Source organism: Lichenostomus cassidix, unplaced genomic scaffold, assembly GCF_008360975.1.
Source record: "Lichenostomus cassidix isolate B80296 unplaced genomic scaffold, HeHo_3.0 HiC_scaffold_789, whole genome shotgun sequence".
NCBI lineage: Eukaryota > Metazoa > Chordata > Aves > Passeriformes > Meliphagidae > Lichenostomus > Lichenostomus cassidix.
This window is the reverse complement of record NW_028147479.1, coordinates 39,616-62,009: the sequence shown is the minus strand read 5'-3', so window position 1 is coordinate 62,009 and position 22,394 is coordinate 39,616. Positions and strand designations below refer to the sequence as shown.

General features: G+C 59.5%; 1 protein-coding gene across 3 annotated transcripts in view; it reads right to left on the bottom strand.

Annotated features, from left to right (window-relative positions):
- The window catches only part of LOC146422284 (rho GTPase-activating protein 23-like), a 31,097-nt gene that overhangs the window by 6,210 nt on the left and 2,493 nt on the right, over positions 1-22,394 (bottom strand). The window contains exons 2-22 of one of the 3 annotated variants that reach the window (XM_085046663.1): positions 18,503-18,682; positions 14,972-14,996; positions 13,633-13,725; positions 12,442-12,520; positions 12,168-12,222; positions 10,014-11,433; positions 7,482-7,637; positions 7,262-7,373; positions 7,121-7,178; positions 6,895-7,032; positions 6,503-6,802; positions 4,039-4,100; positions 3,644-3,771; positions 3,439-3,557; positions 1,884-2,039; positions 1,137-1,215; positions 812-885; positions 624-713; positions 417-542; positions 257-298; positions 49-142 (exon numbers count right to left, since the gene is read on the bottom strand). In XM_085046663.1, the coding sequence (XP_084902789.1) occupies positions 49-142; positions 257-298; positions 417-542; positions 624-713; positions 812-885; positions 1,137-1,215; positions 1,884-2,039; positions 3,439-3,557; positions 3,644-3,771; positions 4,039-4,100; positions 6,503-6,802; positions 6,895-7,032; positions 7,121-7,178; positions 7,262-7,373; positions 7,482-7,637; positions 10,014-11,433; positions 12,168-12,222; positions 12,442-12,520; positions 13,633-13,725; positions 14,972-14,996; positions 18,503-18,682 (3,586 nt within the window). Of the gene's footprint in view, positions 1-48; positions 143-256; positions 299-416; positions 543-623; positions 714-811; positions 886-1,136; positions 1,216-1,883; positions 2,040-3,438; positions 3,558-3,643; positions 3,772-4,038; positions 4,101-6,502; positions 6,803-6,894; positions 7,033-7,120; positions 7,179-7,261; positions 7,374-7,481; positions 7,638-10,013; positions 11,434-12,167; positions 12,223-12,441; positions 12,521-13,632; positions 13,726-14,971; positions 14,997-18,502; positions 18,683-22,394 lie in introns of those variants that run through there. The other 2 variants (XM_085046662.1, XR_014848204.1) reach the window with 2 other exon arrangements.

Genomic DNA, 22,394 nt, shown 5'->3' with positions numbered 1-22,394 from the left:
CTCGAGGTCACGGGCTCTGCCCCTCGATGTCACGGCCATCCCCCTCACCTGCAGCATCGCCGGCCGCCGCCGTCCTGCCGATGTTGGGCAGCAGGTACTCGATGTTGGGCACGGACTGCGCCTCCTTCTCATCCACGGGGGTCTGCGGGGGGCAAAACCCCATCAGCGGGCTGCCCAGACCCCCCCAGCTCCCCACCGGGGGTCTGCAGCCCCCTGACCCACCGCGAGACCCCCCAGGGGGGCGGGCAGGACTCACCTTCTCGCCCTTGTCCTCCTTGTCACTGAAGAACCAGTCCGACTGTGGGGAACGGGAAAAGGGTCACAGCCTGGCCAGGGACCCCTCCCCATTTCTGGGGTGAAGATTGTCCCCTCCCCAGTCACCCCAGTGTCCCCAGGCCACCCGGGGTGCCACTCACGTGCTGGATGAGGGTCTCCACGATCTTGTAGCGGTCAGGCATGTGCGTCACCATGTCGGTCATGTTGTCCTCGGACGTCCTCACCAGCGTGGGGCCGAACACCAGCGCCAGGTTTCGGGGTTCCATCTGCACCCACAGAGGGGTCAGGGGTGTCCCCAGGGGGCTCTGGGTGGGCTGGGGAGGTTGGCAGGGTGGGGCGGTCAGTACCTTGTTCTTCTCCGAGTGGTCAGCGATGGTCTTCAGGTGACCCACCAGGAATTTGAGGGTCTCGTAGTAGTGGCCTGGCAGGTCTCGGATCTGTGGGGAGGCACTGCGTCACCCCCCTGCTCGTTTTTCCCATCCCAGGGGGTCTCCAGTGTTGTCCCCAACCCCAGCCACTGTCCCCATGTCCCTACCAGCTTCCGCAGCGTCCTCATCCTCTCGCTGGCATCCTCGATGCGGTTGGCTTCAATGAAGTCGTTGTATTTATCTGAAAATGGGACACTGGGGTGTCACAGAGGGGTGGAGGGGACAGGTCACCTCCCCAGGGTTGGGGACCTTCGGGTGACCCCCCCTGGAGATGCTGGGGAAGGGACTGAGCTCTGACCCCACTGGGATGGGGCACTGCAGGGCAAGGAGGGACAGGGACAAGGGGTCTTGGTGACAACGGTCTGCATTGTCCCCTCACTGTGTCACAGGGTTTGGGGAGCTGTCCCCAACCTCCAGGGGACAGGGACTCACCGTCAGTGAAGAGAGGCTCGGGGAGCTTGCGGAAGAAGGATTTCAAGAGGCTGCTGATGACGTTCAGGTCCTGCCACCGCTGCGGGGGACAGAAGAGGCTGCTCAGAGGGACAGCCAGGGACAGCGGGGTGAAGTCCCCAAACGGGGGACAGCCCGGGTGACAGGCAGGGAAAGCCCTGAACGTCCCCAGGATGTCACCTGCAGTGCTGGCACTGACCGCTAGGCGGCCCTGGCACTCCAGGGAAGGTCACAGGGATGGGGACAGGGAAGATGGGGACAGGGAAGATGGGGACAGGGTTAATAGGGACAGGGATGATGGGGACAGGGATAAAGGGGACAGGGATGATGGGGACAGGGATGACAGGGACAGAGATGATGGGGACAAGGATGATGATGGGGACAGGGATGATGACGGGGACAGGGATGATGGGGACAAGGATGATAGGGAAAGGGATGATGGAGACAGTGATGATGGGGACAGCAATAATGGGGACAGGAATGATGACAGGAACAGAGATGATAAAGAGGACAGGGATGATGGGGACAGGGATGATGGGGACAGGGATGATGGGGACAGGGATGATGATGGAGACAGGGAGGATGACACGAACACAGATGGTAAAGAGCACAGGGATACCAACGGCAACACAGATAGTGACACAAACCAAAAGAGCATTCCACAGCCACGACAGGGACGGCCACCAGGACGAAGCCACCAACGGGGACAGCCACCCGCCCCGCCCTCACCTCGTCCTGCAGGTTGATCTCGGTGGCTCCCTTGTTGAGCTGCTCCTGCAGGCTGGACACCACGGCGTTGTTCCCGGGGACACGGTAGATTCCCATGTACTCCAGCCCGCGGTCCTCCACCACCTTGCAGCACGCCTCCACGATCAGGGGGACATTCTGCGGGGACAGGTGTCAGAAAATACACCAGTTTAAAAATTTTGGATCACTTTAGTCAGAGGGTTCTTGTGGCAAGCACAGACCTTTCCTGAGAGAATTCCTTCTCTCTTCTTCCTGTGTTTTTATAAACAAAGATAAAGTTTGGATGTTTGTTGAAACAGTTTCTCAAGATTTGGACAGTTCAGGCCTGGCCAATCTGCCTAGGGGGAGGTTTCAAACTGACCAATCTGGGTGACCTTTGAAAAGTCTATATAAGTTGGAATTAAATAATAAAAGACACTTTTATGCCACACTGAGAACCTGGTCCTTTTTTCTCTGCTAGCAGCTCAACAGCGACAGGTTCTATCTGTCTTTAGCCTGGGAAAAGGAATTTTAGGTTTCTTTCCACCACCTTGCAGCACGCCTCCACGATCAGGGGGATGTTCTGTGGGGACAGGAGTTGGAAAATACACTGGTTTAAAAATTTTGTGTAACTTTAGTCAAAGGGTTCTAGCTGTCTTTAGCCTGGGAAAAGGAATTTTAGGTTTCTTTCCACCACCTTGCAGCATGTTTCCATGATCAGGGGGACGTTCTGTGGGGACAGGAGTTGGAAAACATACCAGTTTATAAATTTTGGGTCACTTTAGTCAGAGGGTTCTGTCTGTCTCTAGCCTGGGAAAAGGAATTTTAGGTTTCTTTCCACCACCTTGTGGCACGTTTCCACGATCAGGGGGACATTCTGTGGGGACAGGAGTTGGAAAATACACCGGTTTAAAAATTTTGGATCGCTTTAGTCAGAGGGTTCTCTTTGTCTTTAGCCCTGGAAAAGGAATTTTAGGTTTCTTCCCAGGGCATTGTTCTACCAGGTGAGGTCTGGTGGACTCAGCGTATCAACAGACTTGGAGGAACCCAAAAATAAAGATATCAGCAGAATATCAGCAGGACATCAGTGGCTATCTAAAAATCCCAGATGCCACCTCCAGCAGGGGTGAAAATATCTGGCCAGGAAAAGACCGATAGGAAAACTGAAGAATGAAAAATTTAATTAACATCAGAGGCGAGGAGATTCAGATCCAATGGGAAACTGAATGCTGGGAGTTTGCTCAACTTCAGACCAATGAACACTGACCCAATACTTTTCTGTGTATTTTTACTGCATGAAATATCTGAGAAATCGGGTAAAAGTGATGTATCATGGAATGATTCTCTCTGCACAGATGAGAAGATTTCTGTGGTACATCCTGACCAGAACAACATCCTGACCAGATAATAAAGTAACGCCTTTAAAGTAAAACATTAAAATCAAACATTAAAAATGTTGTTGGAAAATTTTTGTTTTTCCCACAGCTTTGGTGACACAGGGATGAGGTCAGGAGGTGTGCAGAGTCCCCAAGGGCCGGCAGTGACCCTGTGGCCATACCTTGTTGTCCGGGGCAGGCTGGCAATCCTCCAGCCTCACGCCGAAAGCTCGCGGGGCAGATTTCTTGTTCTTCTTCATGATGTTGATGCCCCACGGGGCTTTTTGGGAGCTGCTCTCATCTGCGGAGGGAAAACACTCAGGATCACTCGGGACAAACACCACGGAGACATAAAGTCCCCAGGTCTGTCCGGAGTGTCCCACACACCTTTGGTGACAGCCGCGTCCTGCCGGGGGGACCGGGGCGCGCTGGTTCCCGTCTGCTTCAGGAACTCGGCTCGGATCCCCAGCCCGCGAGGGCCCTTGGGCGAGGAGTCGGGCTTGGAGCCCGCGGGGCTGCGGGGAGAGCGGGGAGGGATCAGGGATGGCACCGCCGGGGACACAAAACCTCCCGGTGACAACAGCAGTCATGGCTCCCGGGCTTCCCGGCTTCCTCCGGGAGCACCGAGCTGCTCCAACCCGCGTTAAAAGTGCCAAGTGTCACTCTGGCTGACCCCAAACCGAGCCGGGGGTGGGTGGCTCGTCCATCACTGCCCCATCCAGGGGTGCTTTGCTCCGTGGTGACCAACCGCGGTGACCAACGCCCACCACCCCGGTCCGTACCTCACTTTCCGGTAGTCGTTTAACTTCTTGCTGATAAGGGCTTGGCTGGCAAAACCGGGGTCCTGGGGAGGCAGAGAGAAGAGGGGAAGGGAGAGCTTGAGCTGAGCGTCCGCTGGACACTGCCGGGCAAGTCCACTCTCGGCCGGGCACCGCGCGGGGCCGGGTGGCACCAGGCAAGGGTGGCACCGGGATGGCCAGTGTCCAGCCGGTGTCCAGCAGTGCTCATGGCCCCACTGCCGTCCATCGCTCCGGGACGTGGAGTGGGGTCCAAGCTGGACACGAGTGTCCCTCCGCGGCACGCACACCTCCATCGACCCGCGGCCGCCACGGACACGGAGTGGCGTCCAAGCTGGACACGAGTGTCCCTCCACGGCACGCACATCTCCATCGACCCGCGGCTGCCATGGACACAGAGTGGGGTCCAAGCTGGACACGAGTGTCCCTCCACGGCGCGCACACCTCCATCAAGCCGCGGCCGCCACGGACACGGAGCCATCCGTGACGGACAGGGTTTGTCCGGCCAACTCCGCGTGTTCCAGCCCAGCAGCGCCGGGGTTTGTCCGGACAACTCTGCCTGTTCCAACCTGGCAGCATCGGTGCTGCCATCCCTGTCGAGCCCCCTGAGCCCTCCGGCACGGGGCTGTGCCACAGACAACCTGACAACAGAAACTGCTCCGAGCTCAAGGCGCCCTCCAGGGCTGGAGCTTGTCACCAGCCTGGTGTGACCACTGACACAGAACCGAGCTAGCCCAGCACTGGCACAGCCCAGCTCTGGCACAGCCCAGCACTGGCACATCCAAACTGAGCCAACCCAGTGCTGGCACAGCCCAGCTCTGGCACAGCTCAGCTCTGGCACAGCCCAGCACTGGCACATCCAAACTGAGCCAACCCAGTGCCAGCACAGCCCAGCACTGGCACAGCCCAGCACTGGCACATCCAAACCAAGCCAGCCCAGAGCCGGCACATCCAAAACAAGCCAACCCAGTGCCAGCACAGCCCAGCACTGGCACAGCCCAGCACTGGCACAGCCCAGCACTGGCACAGCCCAGCACTGGCACATCCAAACCTGGCACAGCCCAGCACTGGCACAGCCCAGCACTGGCACATCCAAACCTGGCACAGCCCAGCACTGGCACATCCAAACCTGGCACAGCCCAGCACTGGCACATCCAAACCTGGCACAGCCCAGCACTGGCACAGCCCAGCACTGGCACATCCAAATCTGGCACAGCCCAGCACTGGCACAGCCCAGCACTGGCACAGCCCAGCACTGGCACATCCAAACCAAGCCAGCCCAGAGCCGGCACAGCCAAACCCACGGATTCCCCTCTGGAGCCCAGAGTGGCGCCAGGGGCAGCTCTGTCCACCTCAGAGCCGAGTGACCGTGCACAGTCCATGGCTGGCCAGAGAGGGCTCAGCCTCGGCAGTGCCATGAGGGCACAGACCTCTCTCCACAAACAGAGCCACATCATAAATGGCAGGGACATGTCACCCCTCACTGGAGGCATGTCACACCATGGCAGAGCCACACCAGACCTCGGCAGAGCCATGTCACACCGTGGCAGAGCCACATCACACCTCAGCAGAGCCACGTGACACCTTAGCAGAGCCACGCCAAACCTTGGCAGAGCCACATCAGACCTCACCAGAACCATGTCACACCATGGCAGAGCCATGCCAGACCTCACCAGAGCCATGTCACATGATGGTGGAGCCACATCAGACCTCAGCAGAGCCACACCAGAGCTCAGCAGAGCCATGTCACACCACAGCAGAGCCACACCAGGCCTTGGCAAAGCCAAGTGACACCACAGCAGAACCACACCAGACCTCAGCAGAGCCATGTGACACTATGACAGAGCCACATCAGACCTTGACAGAACCATGTCACACTATGGCAGAGCCACACCAGAGCTCAGCAGATCCACACCAGACCTCGACAGAGCCATGTCACACCATGGCAGAGTCACACCAGACCTTGGCAGAGCCACACCAGAGCTCAGCAGAGCCATGTCACACCATGGCAGAACCACACCAGACCTGGGCAGAGCCACACCAGACCTGGGCAGAGCCACACCAGAGCTCACCAGAGCCATGCCACACCATGGCAAAGCCACACCAGACCTGACCAGAGCCATGCCACACCATGGCAGAACCGTGTCACACCACGGCAGAGCCACGCAGGCTCCTCTGCCACCACACCACCGCACGCCGACCCGGCGGATCCATCAGCGGCCCCGCCCGGCGCTCACGGAGAGCCACAGCCCCTCCGCCGAGCATCCCACACCCTGCCCCGGCCGAGGCCGCGGGGCCACGCTCTTCTTGGATGCCCACACACCCCCGGGAGCACGGCACGGGCCTGGCCGTGGCCTGGGGAAGCAGCACAAGGCAAAGAGCCGGAGAGAGCCGAGGCGGTTAGTGCCGGGAGAGCCAGAGGCAGCCGGGAGCCCCATGTGGCTCTCACCTCGCCCTCAGCCTTGCTGTTCTCCCTGATGACTTTGATCCAGGCCAGCATGTCTTCCCGATCCTCTGCCTGAAAGAGATATTCACAGAAGTCAGCGGTCGTCAGGCGGAAGACGTGCTTCCTCTTGGTCTCGCTGTAGGAGATGTCCACCAGGCACGCTTGGATGCTGATCGGCGGCTCCTCCTCACCTGGGGCCGGGGCGCAGGTCACCGCCTCCCGCCTGTCCTTGCACAGGTACAGCGAGTGGCTGCGCAGCACGGCGAAGACGCGCTTCCACTGCCGGATGCCTCCACCGACCTTCTGCGGGGAGAAGGGACGGAGCGCCGGGCTCAGGGGGCGAGCCGGCCGCGCTGCCGCGGGGCTCCGGGCCGGAAGGACACATCCCCGCCTACCTTCCCCTTTTTGGTGAGGATCTGCTTGCAGTGGAGCCAGCCCTCCTTCCTCACGGCGCTGAACGGCACGTCCGAGAGGTCGGAGGTCGAGTGGCGTTTGGAACGGGCGTCTTCCGACGCGCCCAGGCTGTCCAGAGACTGCGGGGAGGGGTTGGGGTGAGGCCATGGTCACCCCCCCTGCTCCGCCAGGCGACCCTCGACTCCTTTAGGGGGACGCAGCACTCACCCCGTCGGTGAAGAAGCTCCTCAGCATGCGGAGGCTGGGGACCCGGCTGGGCATCCTCCTGGGGGGACAGCAGCCCCCGTCAGCGGGGCGGTGGGCACAGGGTGGGAGTTGGGGGAGCGGGGATTGGGGGTCAGGCCCTACCTGAGGATCTTCCCCTCGTCCCGGAAGGCGTTCAGACCGTCGTCGCAGGACTTGGAGCGCTCGGTGGTGATGGCCAGCAGGTAGGAGGAGCGGCGGCCCGCCTTGATGCTGCCTGCGTGGGGAGGGGGCAAAGCCCGCCCTGCTCAGCCCGGGGGGCTCTGGGGAGAGGGGCTGTTCCCCTCCCTGCCCCCCAGGGTGGTTCCCCTTCCCCAGCACTTACTGCAGTCCTGGGAGTAGTGGCGGGACAGGGCGAAGGCGAAGGTGGGCGAGGCTGGGCTGGTGGCCACGGCGGGGGCAGAGTTCATGGCGCTGGACACCACGGAGGAGGCAGGGACGTGCTTGGCTTTCAGGTCGATGCTGGGGCTGGTGGGTTCGTCTGAGAGGGAGGTGGGCAGTGTTGGAGGGGGGGTTGGGGTGGGGGAAGTCCCTGCTGGGACCCCTGGGGCTTGTGGGGAAGGTGGGTTTGGTGTCCGAGTTGAGCTGGGGACAAAATCCCAAAACCAGAGCCTCACCCTAATCCATCCCCTCCCTTCCACCCCATCCGGTTTCCTCCCCGGGAGCAGGGACAGGGCAGAGCTGTGGCTTCCCAAACCCATCTGGGCCCTGGGCAGGGAGATCCCAGGTGACACAGGTTCATCCCTGTGTGACATCCAGGTGACACAGGGACATCCCTGTCCCCACCTCGGAGCAGGGCAGGAGCGTGCAAAGCTCCAGTTCACACCAGTAAGGAGCACCAGCAGCTGGGCAGGAGCGTGCAGAGCTCCAGTTCACACCAGTAAGGAGCACCAGCAGCTGGGCAGGGGTGCAGGACAAGCGGGAGGGGTGAGGGTGGTCAATCCCAAACCCTGGCAACCGTCACCAACCCCAGCCCTGCTTGGGGACAGAAAATCAGGACGGGTGCAGGACATTGTGAGGTGTGGGACACTGTGGGGTGTGGAGCACTGTGGGGTGTGGGACACTGCAGGGTGTGGGACATCGTGGGGTGCTGGACACTGGGGTGTGGGACACTGAGGGGTGCAGGACATTGGTGTGTGGGACACTGTGGGATGCAGGACACTGTAGGGTGCAGGACACTGTGATACTGGACATTGTGGGGTGTGGGAAACTGTGGGATACTGGACACTGTGGGGTGTGGGACATCGTGGGGTGTGGGACACTGTGGTATGGGACACTGAGGGGTGCTGGACACTGGTGTGTGGGACACTGTGGGATGCAGGACACTGTAGGGTGTGGGACACTGTGGGATACTGGACACTGTGGGGTGCTGGACATGGTGGGTTGTGGGACACTGTGGGGTGCAGGACACTGTAGGGTGTGGGACACTGTGGGATACTGGACACTGTGGGGTGCTGGACATGGTGGGTTGTGGGACACTGTGGGGTGCAGGACACTGTAGGGTGTGGGACACTGTGGGATACTGGACACTGTGGGGTGCTGGACATGGTGGGTTGTGGGACACTGTGGGGTGCAGGACACTGTAGGGTGTGGGACACTGTGGGATACTGGACACTGTGGGGTGCTGGACATGGTGGGTTGTGGGACACTGTGGGGTGCAGGACACTGTAGGGTGTGGGACACTGAGGGGTGTGGGACACTGTGGGGTGTGAAGCACTGTGGGATGCAGGACACTGTGGGATACTGGACACTGAGGGGTGTGCCGGATACTGCAGGGTGTGGGACACTGTGGGATATGGGACATCGTGGGGTGCAGGACACTGTGGGGTGTGGGACACTGGGGTGTGGGACACTGTGGCGTGTGGGACACTGGGATACTGGACACTGTGGAGTGGGGGACACTGTGGAGTGTAGGACACTGTGGAATGCTGGACATCATGGGGTGTGGGAAACTGTGGGATACTGGACACTGTGGGGTGTGGGACATCGTGGGGTGTGGGACACTGTGGGATGCAGGACACTGTAGGGTGTGGGACACTGAGGGGTGTGAAGCACTGTGGGATGCAGGACACTGTAGGGTGTGGGACACTGTGGGGTGTGAAGCACTGTGGGATGCAGGACACTGTGGGATACTGGACACTGAGGGGTGTGCCGGACACTGCAGGGTGTGGGACACTGTGGGATACTGGACATTGTGGGGTGTGGGACACTGTGGGGTGTGGGACACTGGGGTGTGGGACACTGTGGGGTGTGGGACATCATGGGATGCTGGACACTATGGGGTGCTGGACACTGGAGTGTGGGACATCGTGAGGTGTGGGACACTGAGCGGTGCTGGACACTGTGGGATACTGGACATTGTGGGGTGTGGAACACTGTGGGGTGTGCAGGACACTGTGGGGTGCTGGACACTGGTGTGTGGGACATTGTGGCGTGTGGGACACTGTGGAATGCTGGACACTGTGGGGTGGGGGACACTGTGGAGTGTAGGACACTGTGGAATGCTGGACACTGTGGGGTGTGGGACACTGTGGGGTACTGGTCATCGTGGGATGTGGGACACTGTGGTGTGTGGGACACTGGAGTGTGGGGACACTGGGATGTGGGACACTGTGGGATGTGGGACATCATGGGATGCTGGACACTGGGGTGTGGGACACTGTGGAATGCTGGACACTGTGGGGTGTGGGACACTGTGGAATGCCGGACACTTCGGATGCTGCTGGTGCAGCTCCTTCCCATCTCCACACTGGCCGCGGATGGATATTTTAGAATCCTGACCCCCAAAACGTGCCCTCCCTGCACCAGACCTCCCAAATCCCTTCCCCGAGGTGACCGGCAATCCCCCCGGACTCACCGATGAAGGGGATGGACGCCAGCGAGTCCTCGGGAGCCGCCAAGGGAGCCACTCGCCGACCCTGCCGCTCGCTGCCCGGCCTGTCCCCTCTGCCCGCTGCCCCGGCAGGGTCACAAATGTCCGAGTCCTTCACCCCCTCGGGGAACACGAAGTTCATCTGCCGCAGCGGCGCGGGCATCTTGCGCCCCGTCGGCGGCTTTTGCCGCAGCACCACCTCCTCCCTGCGCTCCTCCGGCGGCTCGGCCGCTCGGCCACCCTCCGGCCGCTGCTCCCGGGGCGCGCTGGGCAGCGCCGGGCTGGCGGCGGGAGGCGTGGCGGGGCTGACCATGCTGTCCCTGAGCGGAGCCACTGCCCGCTGCGCGATGCTGAAGGTGGGCAGCCCCCCGAAAGCCGGGTCGCGGCAGGCCAGGGCGTGCAGCAGCCCCGTGCGGCGCTGGAAGGACGGGCTATAGCTCCGGTAGCCGATGTAGCCCGAATCGTCCACGCTCTGCAGGTTGGGCTGCGACGGATGCTTCTGCACCGGCGGCTGCTCCCGCGACGAGGGCGAGGAGGAGGAGGAGGAGGAGGAAGGAGCGAAGGAGCCGTGCGGGACGCTGGGCTGCCCGGAGGTGACGGGCTGGGCGCGGCAGAGCCGCTCGGGCAGCCAGGCGGAGCGCTCGAGGTGCAGCGCGCTGGGCTCCAGCGCCTCCATGGAGCGCCCGTACCTGCCCAGGTAGTGGTCCGAGCGGGCTCGGGGTGGCCAACCCTCGCGGCTGGCCTGCAGCAGAGTGTCGTGCGAGGCGCTGTGAGGCCAACCCCGCGACGCCGCGCTCCCGGAGCCGCCGAGGCGGTCGTGGGACACGCTGCGGTAACGCGGCATGGCGTGCCGCCGCTCCTCCGAGGCGCCGCGCCGCGGCTCCTGGCTGCAGAACCAGCGCGACAGCGCCTGCTGGCACTCCTGGCGACCGGGGACACGCTGAGCCCCCGCCACATCCCGCGGGGGGCGTCCCGACATCCCCCCGACGCCCTCCTTGAAGCCGCAGTGAGTCCGGTGCTCCGGGAGGTGCTTGGGGACGCCGTAGCAGGGGGTGGTGGCAGCGGCGGGGGACATCCCGTAGCGGTCGGGCGCGGTGTTGGCGGGGCGGGAGAAGGAGCCGGGGTGGCCGTGGGGGGCGGCGGGGGGTCTGGCGGGACCCCCGGGCTGCGGCTCGTCGGGGCGGTGCGCGGGGCTGCCGCTGTCGCTGCGGGAGCCCAGAGGGGACGAGGGAGCGGCGGGGCGCGGGGCGCGGGGGTCCGGCGGCTGGCCCGGGGCGGGCTCGGTAGCCCGCGCCTGGAACGGGTAGGTTTTGCGCGGGTAGCAGAGCGGAGGGGGCTCGGGGATGCTCTGAGCCCCCCCGGAGTAGGGCTCGTTGCCCTTCAGGTAGGCGTCCTGCGAGTAGGCCTGGGGACGGAGGGGACAGGGGGTCAGGGTCGGAGGGGACAGGGTGACAATCCTCCACATTGTCCCCGCTGGGGTGATTTCTGCTTCCCCCAAGTGCTGAGTGAACCTCCCTGGGCTGGGGGTTTGCAGCCCCCCACCCATCCTGCTTTCCCACGGGGACACACAGCAGGGCTGGCTGTCCCCTGTCCCCACCTGTCGGTCCTAAAATACCATCCCGGCTGTCCCTTGTCACTTTTCACAGGAGTGTTAGATTCTGGAAAATTCCCAGAGCAGGAATATTCTGGAATATAACATTCCAGAGCAGGAATATTCTGGAATATGGGAATATTCTGGAATATTCCCGGAGCAGGAGCAGATGGAGACCCCCTTGAGAGACCCCCCAGCCCTATGGGAATGGGGGGACAAGCAGTTGGGGACCCCAAAAGCCACCAAATATCCATGCTGGGACCAGAGGGACAGCATGGCCCTCGGCTCAGGGCCACTGTCACCCCCAGATGCCAGCCCATCGATGGCAGAGCCACCTGGGGGGATCCCCCTGAGACCTGGGACAACTCCAGGTGTCCCTGAGGATGTCCCCAAAATCTCAAGGGCCACATTCCCCCTGTTTGTCCCCCAGTGTCCCCATTCTGCACCCATTGCTCCACCAGGGATGCTGGTGGAGAGCTGTCCCCAAGTGTCCCCAAGTGTCCCCAAGTGTCCCCAGGTGTCCCCAGGTGTCCCCAAGCCCAACTCACCAGCTGGAGGATGTCCTCGTCCTTGGGCATGATGGAGAGCTCCAGCACATCGTCACTGCAGGACAGGGGACAGAAGGGTCAGGCTGGACGGGGACAGTCCCCAAACCTGTCCCCAAACCCACACCTGGCCGGATCCCCACCAGATGGACAGCGCTGTCCCCACGTGATGGTGACAGCGCCTCGCTGCCTGTCCCCAAGCGCCTCAGAGGGACACCCAGAGGGACAATGGCGGCTGTGACGTGTCCCCACGCTGTCACCTCCCGTGTCACCTCACCTGTTCTGGATCAGGGCGATCACCTGCGAGTAGGTTTTCCCGATGATGCTCTCGCCGTTCACCTTGACCAGCCGGTCACCTGCAGAGCCCAGCGAGGGGACAGTGTCACCCCTGGTGGCACCTGGATGTCCCCAAGGTCACCCCCGGAAGGGTTGGAGGAAAGCTTTTGCCAGGTCCTTGGGGAAGAGGGAGGAGGGTGACCCCAAACCCAGGAGAACCCCAGAGAACCCAAAGCTGCCTCGAGGACCCCAGGAGCAGAGAGGGAGCAGAAAAAAACAGAAATGCCAAAAAAAGAGCAAGAATTCCAGAAAAAAAAAGTAGAAATACCAGAAAAAAGAGCAGGAATGCCAGAAAATAACAGGAATGCCAGAAAAAAGAGCAGAAATACCAGGAAAAAGAACAGAAATGCCAGAAAAAAGAGTAGAAATGCCAGAAAAAAGAGTAGAAATACCAGAAAAAGAGTAGGAATTCCAGAAAAAGAGCAGAAATGCCAGAAAATAACAAGAATGCCAGAAAAGGAGCAGGAATACCAGAAAAAAGAGTAGGAATAAGAGAAAAAAGAATACGAATACCAGAAAAAGAGCAGAAATACCAGAAAAATTAGCAGGAATGCCAGAAAAAGAGCAGAAATCCCAGAAAAAAAGACCATAAATTCCAGAAAAAAGAGCAGGAATACCAGAAAAAAAGAGCAAAAATGCCAGAAAAAGAGCAGAAATTCCAGAAAAAGAGCAAAAATTCCAGAAAAAAAGCAGAAATACCAGAAAAAAAGCAGAAATACCAGAAAAAAAGAGCAAAAATGCTAGAAAAAAGAGCAAAAATTCCAGGAAAAAGAGCAGAAATGCCTGAAAACAGAGAAGAATAAGCGAGAAAAAAAGCAGAAATGCCTGAAAACAGAGCAGAAATTCCAGAAAAAGAGCAGAAATGCCAGAAAACGAGTAGGAATACTAGGAAAAAAGCACAGAAATACCAGAAAAAAGAGCAGAAACTCCAGAAAAAGAGCAGAAATACCAGAAAAAAGAGCAAAAATTCCAGAAAAAAAGCAAAATTTCCAAAAAAAAGAGTATAAATTCCAGAAAAAAAGACCATAAATTCCAGAAAAAGAGCAGAAATTCCCGAAAAAAGATCAGAATAAAGGATAAAAATCCCCTCCCGAGGAGCAGGAGGAGCACGGACGGATCCCGCGGAGCTCACCGGTTCTCAGCCCCGCGCGGTGCGCCGGCCCGTCCTCCCGCACGCTCTTCACGAAGATGGTGTCCATGGGCTCCAGGCGGCTCCGGGGGACACCTGCCGGGGGGGACAGCGCGTCAGGGGGTGTCACCATCAGGGGGATGTCGCCGGGGGTCAGGGGGATGTCACCAGCTGCCCGTGGGGACAAGGCAAGGCGTGGCTTCGTCTGGGGTTTTTCCTGGAGTGAAGCTAGCGGGTGAGGCTGGGAGCCAGCCAGGGATCCTAAATGCCATCGGGGATCCTAAATACCATCAGGGATCCTAAATACCATCAGGGATCCTAAATACCATCAGGGATCCTAAATCCCACATCCCGTCAGGGATCCCAAATCCCATCAGGGATCCTAAATACCATCAGGGATCCTAAATCCCGTCAGGGATCCTAAATCCCATCAGGGATCCTAAGTCCCAACAGGGATCCTAAAATCCGTCAGGGATCCCAAATCCCACCAGAGATCTCAAATCCCACCAGGGATCCTAAATCTCACCAGGGATCTCAAATCCCATAAAGGATCCCAAATCCCATCAGGGATCCTAAATACCATCAGGAATCCCAAATCCCACATCCCAGCAGGGATCCTAAATCCCATCAGGGATCCTAAAGCCCATCAGGGATCTCAAAATCCCACCAGGGATCCCAAATCATCCTAAATCCCCTCAGGGATCTCAAATCCCATCAGGAATCCCAAATCCTATGAGGGATCCCAAATCCCACCAGAGATCCCAAATCCTACCAGGGATCCCAAATCCCATCAGGGATATTAAATCCCCTCAGGGATCCCAAATCCCATCAAGGATCCCAAATCCCATCAGGGATCCCAAATCCCACGAGAGATCCCAAATCCCATAAGGGATCCTAAATCCCCTCAGGGACCCCAAATCCCACCAGAGATCCCAAATCCCACCCAGAACGAGGTCGCAGCCCCCCAGCCCCGCCGGGTGACACTCTGGCTGCTCGGGGACTGTCACCGCGTCACCGAGCCAGCGCCGATCCGTTCCGACACCTTCACATTCGCTCTCGTCACCCTGAGCCTCCGGGAGGGGACAGCAGGGCCGTGTCCCTGTCCCCAAACACCCCCAGCTGGCTGGGGGATGGTGGTGGCCATGCTGTGGTGGGACATCCCCCAAAAATCCCCGCGGGTTTTGGGGACACCGAGCCCAAAGTGCCACCAAGCTGTCCCCGAAGCACCGCGTGGCTTCACTGTGACAATGACAGCAACGCCCGCTGCCACCTGTGTCCCCCACCCGTGCCACCCGGTGCCACCCAGGGTTGGTGTCCCCAGAGTCCCCATGTCACCGCTCACCTGCTCGGTTCCCATTCTCCTCCTCCTGCCAAAAAAAAAGAGAGAAAAGCGTTGATTTGGTGGCGAGGCTGTGACGAGGGGACAGCGAGGGGACAGCCAGGGGACAGCCAGGGGACAGCCAGGGGACAGCGAGGGGACAGGGGGTGGCAGCCCCGTGAAGTCCCTCTGCCCTCCGCCGCCCCCCGGGCTAAAATTACCGCGGCCAGCTGCCGGTTTGGGGCCAATTTTGGGATCGGTTTTGGGGTCGGTTTTGGGGTCGGGGAGTGGGAAGGGGACCTGGCAGCCCCGGGGTGGCATGTCACCCTTCGGCTAGGGACAGCGAGACACTTCGGTGGGGTTTTGGGGGGAAATCCATCCATCTGTGGGGTCAATCTCATCCTTCCCCATCCCCACAGTGGGTTTTGGGGGGAAATCCATCCATCTATGGGATGAATCTCATCCTTCCCATGACCACAGTGGGTTTTTGGGGGAAATCTGTCAATCTATGGGATGAATCTCATCCCTTCTCATCCCCACAGTGGGGTTTTGGGGTGATTTCCATCCATCTATGGGATGATTCTCAACCTTCCCATCCCCACAGTGGGGTTTTGGGGGAAATCCATCCATCTATGGCCATGGTGGGGTGGGAAGGAAAAGCCCCATCCCGCAGCTTTGCCACATAGCCACGTGGCCACCGGGGGGCCACCGAGAGCCCTGGGAGACACAGACTGAGCCCCTCCATGCCTGTCCTGGCCACATAGCCATGGGGCCACCGTGGGGCCACCAAGAGCCCTGCAAGCCATGGACTGAGCCCCTCCCTGCCTGGCCTTGTCACATAGCCACAGGGCCACCGAGAGCCCCACTGGGGCCACCGAGAGCCCCTTGGGGCCACCGAGAGCCCTGGGAGGCACAGACTCAACCCCTCCCTGCCGAGCCTTGTCACATAGCCACGGGGCCACCAAGAGCCCTGCAAGACACGGACTCAGCCCCTCATTACCTGGCCTTGTCACATACCCACAGGGCCACCGAGAGCCCCATTGGGGCCACCGAAAGCCCCGTGGGGCCACCGAGAGCCCCTTGGGGCCACCGAAAGCCCCGTGGTGCCACCGAGAGCCCCGTGGGGCCACCGAGAGTCCTGCAAGACACAGACTGAGCCCCTCATTACCTGGCCTTGTCACATAGCCACGGGGCCACCGAGAGCCCCATTGGGGCCACCGAGAGCCCCACGGGGCCACCAAGAGCCCTGCAAGCCATGGACTGAGCCCCTCATTACCTGGCCTTGTCACATAGCCACAGGGCCACCGAGAGCCCCACTGGGGCCACCGAGAGCCCTGCAAGACACAGACTGAGCCCCTCATTACCTAGCCTTGTCACATAGCCACGGGGCCACCGAAAGCCCCACTGGGCACAGCCTCAGCCCCTCATTACCTGGCCTTGTCACATAGCCACAGGGCCACCAAGAGCCCCACGAGGCACGGCCTCAGCCCCTCATTACCTGGCCTTGTCACATAGCCACGGGGCCACCGAAAGCCCCACGAGGCACGGCCTCAGCCCCTCCCTGCCCGTCCTCGCCCCGCGGCACCCCGAAAGCCCTTCCCGGCCCCGGGGCCACCCCGGCGGCGGCGCTGCCAGGGCGGTGAGCTCGGCCGGCCGCTGTCCCCTCCCTGCTGAGTCAAGCCACCGAAACTCAGCCCCCGGAGCTGGCGAGCTGCCTGGCCCCGCGGCGACTGCGGCTGCCGAGCCTGCCCCGCCGCGCCCTGCCCCGCCGGGAGATCTTCCCAGCCTCTTTCCAGGAGCATCTCCAGCTCCCGGCGCTGATCGGCTCCTTCCCACGCGGCTCCGGGGAAGGAGAAACCCTTTGGAGAGGTGGGTTGGAGGAGTCCCGGGCTGTTCTCAGGACAAAATCTCTGTAAAATCACCCAGGGCAGGAGCAACCCTTTGGAAAGATGGGTTGGAGGATTTTCGGGCTGTTCTCATCACAAAACCTCTGCAAAATCACACTGGCAGGAACAATCTTTTGGAGAGGTGGTTTGGAGGAGCTCTGGGCAGTTCTCATGACAAAATCTCTGCAAAATCACCCAGGGCAGGACCAATCCTTTGGAAATGTGGGAGCAGAGTTGGAGGAGCTCTGGGCCATTTTCATGACAAAATCTCCTTTCCAGAGTCACCCGGGGCAGCAGCAATCTTTTGGAAATGTGGGAGCAGAGTTGGAGGAGCTCCAGGCCGTTCTCATGACAAAATCTCTGCAAAATCATCCGGGGCAGGAAGGGTTTGGAGAGATGGGTTGGAGGAGTTTTGGGCTGTTTTCATGAGAAAATCTCCTTTCCAGAGTCACCCAGGGCAGGAGTAACCCTTTGGAGAGGTGGTTTGGAGGAGCTCCGGGCCGTTCTCATGACAAAATCTCCTTTCCAGAGTCACCCGGGGCAGGAGCAATCCTTTGGAAAGATGGGTTGGAGGATTTTAGGGCCGTTCTCATGACAAAATCTCCTTTCCAGAGTCACCTGGGGCAGCAGCAATCCTTTGGAGAAGTGGGAGCAGAGCTGGAGGAGCTCCGGGCCGTTCTCATGACAAAATCTCTGTAAAATCACCCAGGGCAGGAGCAATCCTTTAGAGAGGTGATTTGGAGGAGTTTTGGGCCGTTCTCATGACAAAATCTTTTCTCCAGAGTCACCCAGGGCAGGAGCAATCTTTTGGAAAGATGGTTTGGAGGAGCTCCGGGCAGTTCTCATGACAAAATCTCCGCAGACTCACCCGGGGCAGGAAGGGTTTGGAGAGGCAGAAGGAGCCTGGGAAAAGCTGCAGTGCCGGAGGATGGATGGCGAGCAGGGATTTCGGTTCTCCCCGCCCTGTGAGTCACTTCCCGCGGCACTTCCCTGCCTGCCAGCGCCGTGGGGCAGCTGGGGAGCCGCGGGGAAGATGGGATGGTCCAGGATCTGGAGCAGGGGAAGGGCTGTGTGCGATGCCAGACTCTCATCCGCAGAAAATTGAGAGAGAAACTGGTTCTGAATTCTGAAATCTTGGAGCTGGCTCATCCCTCGGGCTCTCCATCCTCGCTGGAAGGTGTTGCTGGGTGATCCAGGGTGATCCTCGGTGGCTCAGGGCCGTGTGTCCCCAAAAAAGCAGCACCCCGAGGGGTGACCAGGACACAGATCCAACTGGAAACTCCCAACAGTGAGGAAATTTGGATCCAAAAATCCGTTGGCCTCAGGGGTTCTGAGGTTCCTTTTCCTGCCGTTCAGAGCTCTGGGATGCTCTCCGATCCCATAAATATTCCTATATCCCAAAAGGCTCTGGGGTTGTTTCCAGAGGTGCTTCCAACTCTCTGCTCACCTGGAGTTCATCTCCCAGCAGCTTCTCCATCCCAGGATGAGATCACCACGGGGAATCCCACGACTGGAGCAGCTCCAGAAATCCCAAAACCCCCCAATTCCGGCTCCTCCCCAAACCCTACACCCAACCCCATCCCACCCCAGCCTTCCCGGGGTGTCCCCAGCTCTCCCCAAATCCCCAGCTCACCCCAAATCCCCAGCTCACCCCAAATCCCAGCCCTACCTTGGCCGAGTGCACGGCAGACTCCGGAGGGTACACGATGAAGTGCCGGAGGGTGAAGCCAAACCCTCCCTGGGAGCTTTTCCGCAGCGCCACCGTTTTGGGACCGACCCAGGGGAAGGATCCTCCCTCCGGGGGCGCGTTGGCATTTGGGGACGCGCCATCTCTCCGGCCCGGCGTCGGCTGTGGGGACAAGGACGAGGTGGTGTCACTTGCGGGGAGTCCCCACGCGCTCAGCTCCAGCCCCCCGCTCTGCCCAAAAATTCGGAAATTCTGCCGAAAATTCTGCCGAAAATTCTGCCAAAATTCTGCCCGAAATTCCTAAAACTCCCCCCATCCCTAATCCCAGCCCCCCAGCAGCGAATTCCAGCCTCCTCCCGTGGGGAGGAAGAAGAACGGAAAAGGAAATCCAAAATAAATGAGCAGCGCCTGGGGGTCTGGGTGGGACCCAGGATGGGGGACGGCGGGGGTGGCAGGATGTGGGACTTGGGGACAAAAGGTCCCTTCTGAGCGTGGCACAGCGATAACCTTGGGCAAAGCCGGAAAGAGCAGCCAGGAGGTGGTGGGGTGAGTGACACTTCCCAAAATTGGGCTGGGACCTGGGATCAGGCAGGGGACAGTGGCCGGAGCAGCCAGGGGGATGTGGCTTCATCCCAAATCCAGGAGAATTTGGGAATCTGGGATCTAGGCAGGAATCCACCAGGATCCCAGAGAGGGAATGGGGCTGTGGAGAAGCTGGAGCAGCCAAGGGGATGTGGATCCATCCCAAATCCAGGGGAATTGGGAATCTGGGAGCTGCTGGGATGAGTGACACTTCCCAAAATTGGGCAGAGACCTGGGATCTGGCAGGGGACAGTGGAGAAGCAGCCAAGGGGATGTGGCTTCATCCCAAATCCAGGAGAAATTGGGAATCTGGGATCCAGGCAGGGATCCACCAGGACCCTAGAGAGGGTCCTAGAGATTCCTAGAGAGGGAATGGGGCTGTGGAGAAGCTGCAGCAGCCAAGGGGATGTGGCTTCATCCCAAATCCAGGGAAATTGGGAATCTGGGATCCAGGCAGGGATCCACCAGGACCCTAGAGAGGGAACGGGGATGTGGAGAAGTCACAGCAACCAAGGGGATGTGGATCCAGGAGAATTGGGAATCTGGGAGATGTTGGGATGAGTGACACTTCCCAAAATTGGGCAGGGACCTGGCAAACCCATGGGATCTGGCAGGGGACAGTGGCCGGAGCAGCCAGGGGGATGTGGATCCATCCCAAATCCAGGAGAATTGGGAATCTGGGAGATGTTGGGATGAGTGACACTTCCCAAAACGAGGATGGGACCTGGCAGGGCACAGTGGCTGAAGCAGCCAAAAGGATGTGGGTCCATCCCAAATCCAGGAGAATTGGGAATCTGGGAGGTGCTGGGATGAGTGACACTTCCTAAATTGGGCAGAGACCTGGCAGTGCCTTGGGATCTGGCAGGGGACAGTGCCTGGAGCAGCCAAGGGGATGTGGCTTCATCCCAAATCCAGGAGAAATTGGGAATCTGGGATCCAGGCAGGGATCCACCAGGACCCTAGAGAGGGTCCTAGAGATTCCTAGAGAGGGAATGGGGCTGTGGAGAAGCTGCAGCAGCCAAGGGGATGTGGTTTCATCCCAAATCCAGGAGAACTGGGAATCTGGGAGATGTTGGGGTGAGTGACACTTCCCAAAATTGGGCAGGAAGCTGGCAGTGCCTTGGGATCAGGCAGGGGAGAAGCCACAGCAGCCAAGGGGATGTGGATCCATCCCAAATCCAGGGGAATTTGGGAATCTGGGATCCAGACAGGGACCCACCAGGACCCCAGAGAGGGAATGGGGCTGTGGAGAAGCTGCAGCAGCCAAGGGGATGTGGATCCATCCCAAATCCAGGGAAATTGGGAATCTGGGAGTTGGTGGGATGAGTGACACTTCCCAAAATTGGGCAGGGACCTGGCAAACCCATGGGATCTGGCAGGTGACAGTGCCCAGAGCAGCCAGGGGGATGTGGTTTCATCCCAAATCCAGGAGAATTTGGGAATCTGGGAGCTGCTGGGATGAGTGACACTTCCCAAAATTGGGCAGGGACCTGGGATCTGGCAGGGGACAGTGGCCGGAGCAGCCAGGGGGATGTGGTTTCATCCCAAATCCAGGGGAATTGGGAATCTGGGAGATGTTGGGATGAGTGACACTTCCCAAAACTGGGCAGGGACCTGGCAGGGTCTTGGGATCAGGCAGGGAAGAAGCTGGAGCAACCAAGGGGATGTGGCTTCATCCCAAATCCAGGAGAATTGGGAATCTGGGATCTAGGCAGAGATCCACCAGGATCCCAGAGAGGGAACGGGGATGTGGAGAAGTCACAGCAACCAAGGGGATGTGGATCCAGGAGAATTGGGAATCTGGGAGATTCCCAAATCCAGGGAAATTGGGAATCTGGGAGCTGCTGGGATGAGTGACACTTCCTAAATTGGGCAGGGACCTGGCAGTGCCATGAGATCTGGCAGGGGACAGTGCCTGGAGCAGCCAAGGGGATGTGGTTTCATCCCAAATCCCAGAGGAACTGGGAATCTGGGAGATGTTGGGGTGAGTGACACTTCCCAAAATTGGGCAGAGACCTGGTATCTGGCAGGGGACAGTGGCCGGAGCAGCCAGGGGGATGTGGATTCATCCCAAATCCAGGGGAATTTGGGAATCTGGGATCCAGGCAGGAATCCACCAGGATCCCAGAGAGGGTCCTAGAGATTCCTAGAGAGGGAATGGGGCTGTGGAGAAGCTGCAGCAGCCAAGGGGATGTGGATCCATCCCAAATCCAGGGGAATTGGGAATCTGGGAGGTGCTGGGATGAGTGACACTTCCCAAAATTGGGCAGAGACCTGGTATCTGGCAGGGGACAGTGGCCGGAGCAGCCAGGGGGATGTGGATTCATCCTAAATCCAGGGGAATTTGGGAATCTGGGATCCAGGCAGAGATCCACCAAGACCCCAGAGAGGGAACAGGGCTGTGGAGAAACCAGAACAGCCACGGGCAGCTCTCCCAGCACCGAGAAACAACCTGATCCCAACACCTGGGATGAGTTCAGGAAGGTTCAGCACAGCGCTGCACATCTGGCAGCACATCTGGCCGGGGAGGGAGCAGAGGGCACTGCCTGCTGGGCTGGCACCACCCAAAATTCGGGGGAATTGGGGATGAGGGACAGGCTGGGGATCCACCAGGATCGTGTCTTTTCCCCCGAGCAGGGCCAGCCCGGGCTGAGGGTGTTAAAAATTCAGGGCCTGTCTGGGTGGAAGCGATGGCTGGGCGGCGGGGAGGGGATTGGGGACAAGGGACACAAAGGGCACAAAAAGCCTTTGTCTGGGCCTGTGCTGAGTTCGCCTTTTCGCTGCCGGTGGGGAGAGCTGACGGCACGGCCGGGTTGTCCCTCTGTCCGGCACGGAGCCACGGGGGTGACCAGGGGGGTTTGGTCACCCCAAAAATGAGGTTCTCACGGTGAGGACACTGCCCTGCATCCCCTATAAAAGTTAGGCGCTCCCACCCTCCACAAACCCCAAAAAAACACTGCAGGAGAGCCGGAAAACCCCAAAAAAAATCTATAAGAGAGCCGGAAAACCCCAAAAAACACCGCAGGAGAGCCGGAAAACACTGCAGGAGAGCCGGAAAACCCAAAAAAACACCCCAGGAGAGCAGGAAAACCCCAAAAAAACACTGGAGGAGAGCAGGAAAACCCCAAAAAATCACTGCAGGAGAGTCGGAAAACCCCAAAAAAACACTGCAGGAGAGCCGGAAACCCCAAAAAAAACACTGTAAGAGAGCCGGAAAACCCAAAAAAACACTGTAGGAGAGCCGGAAAACCCCCAAAAAACACTGTAGGAGAGCCGGAAAACCCCAAAAAAA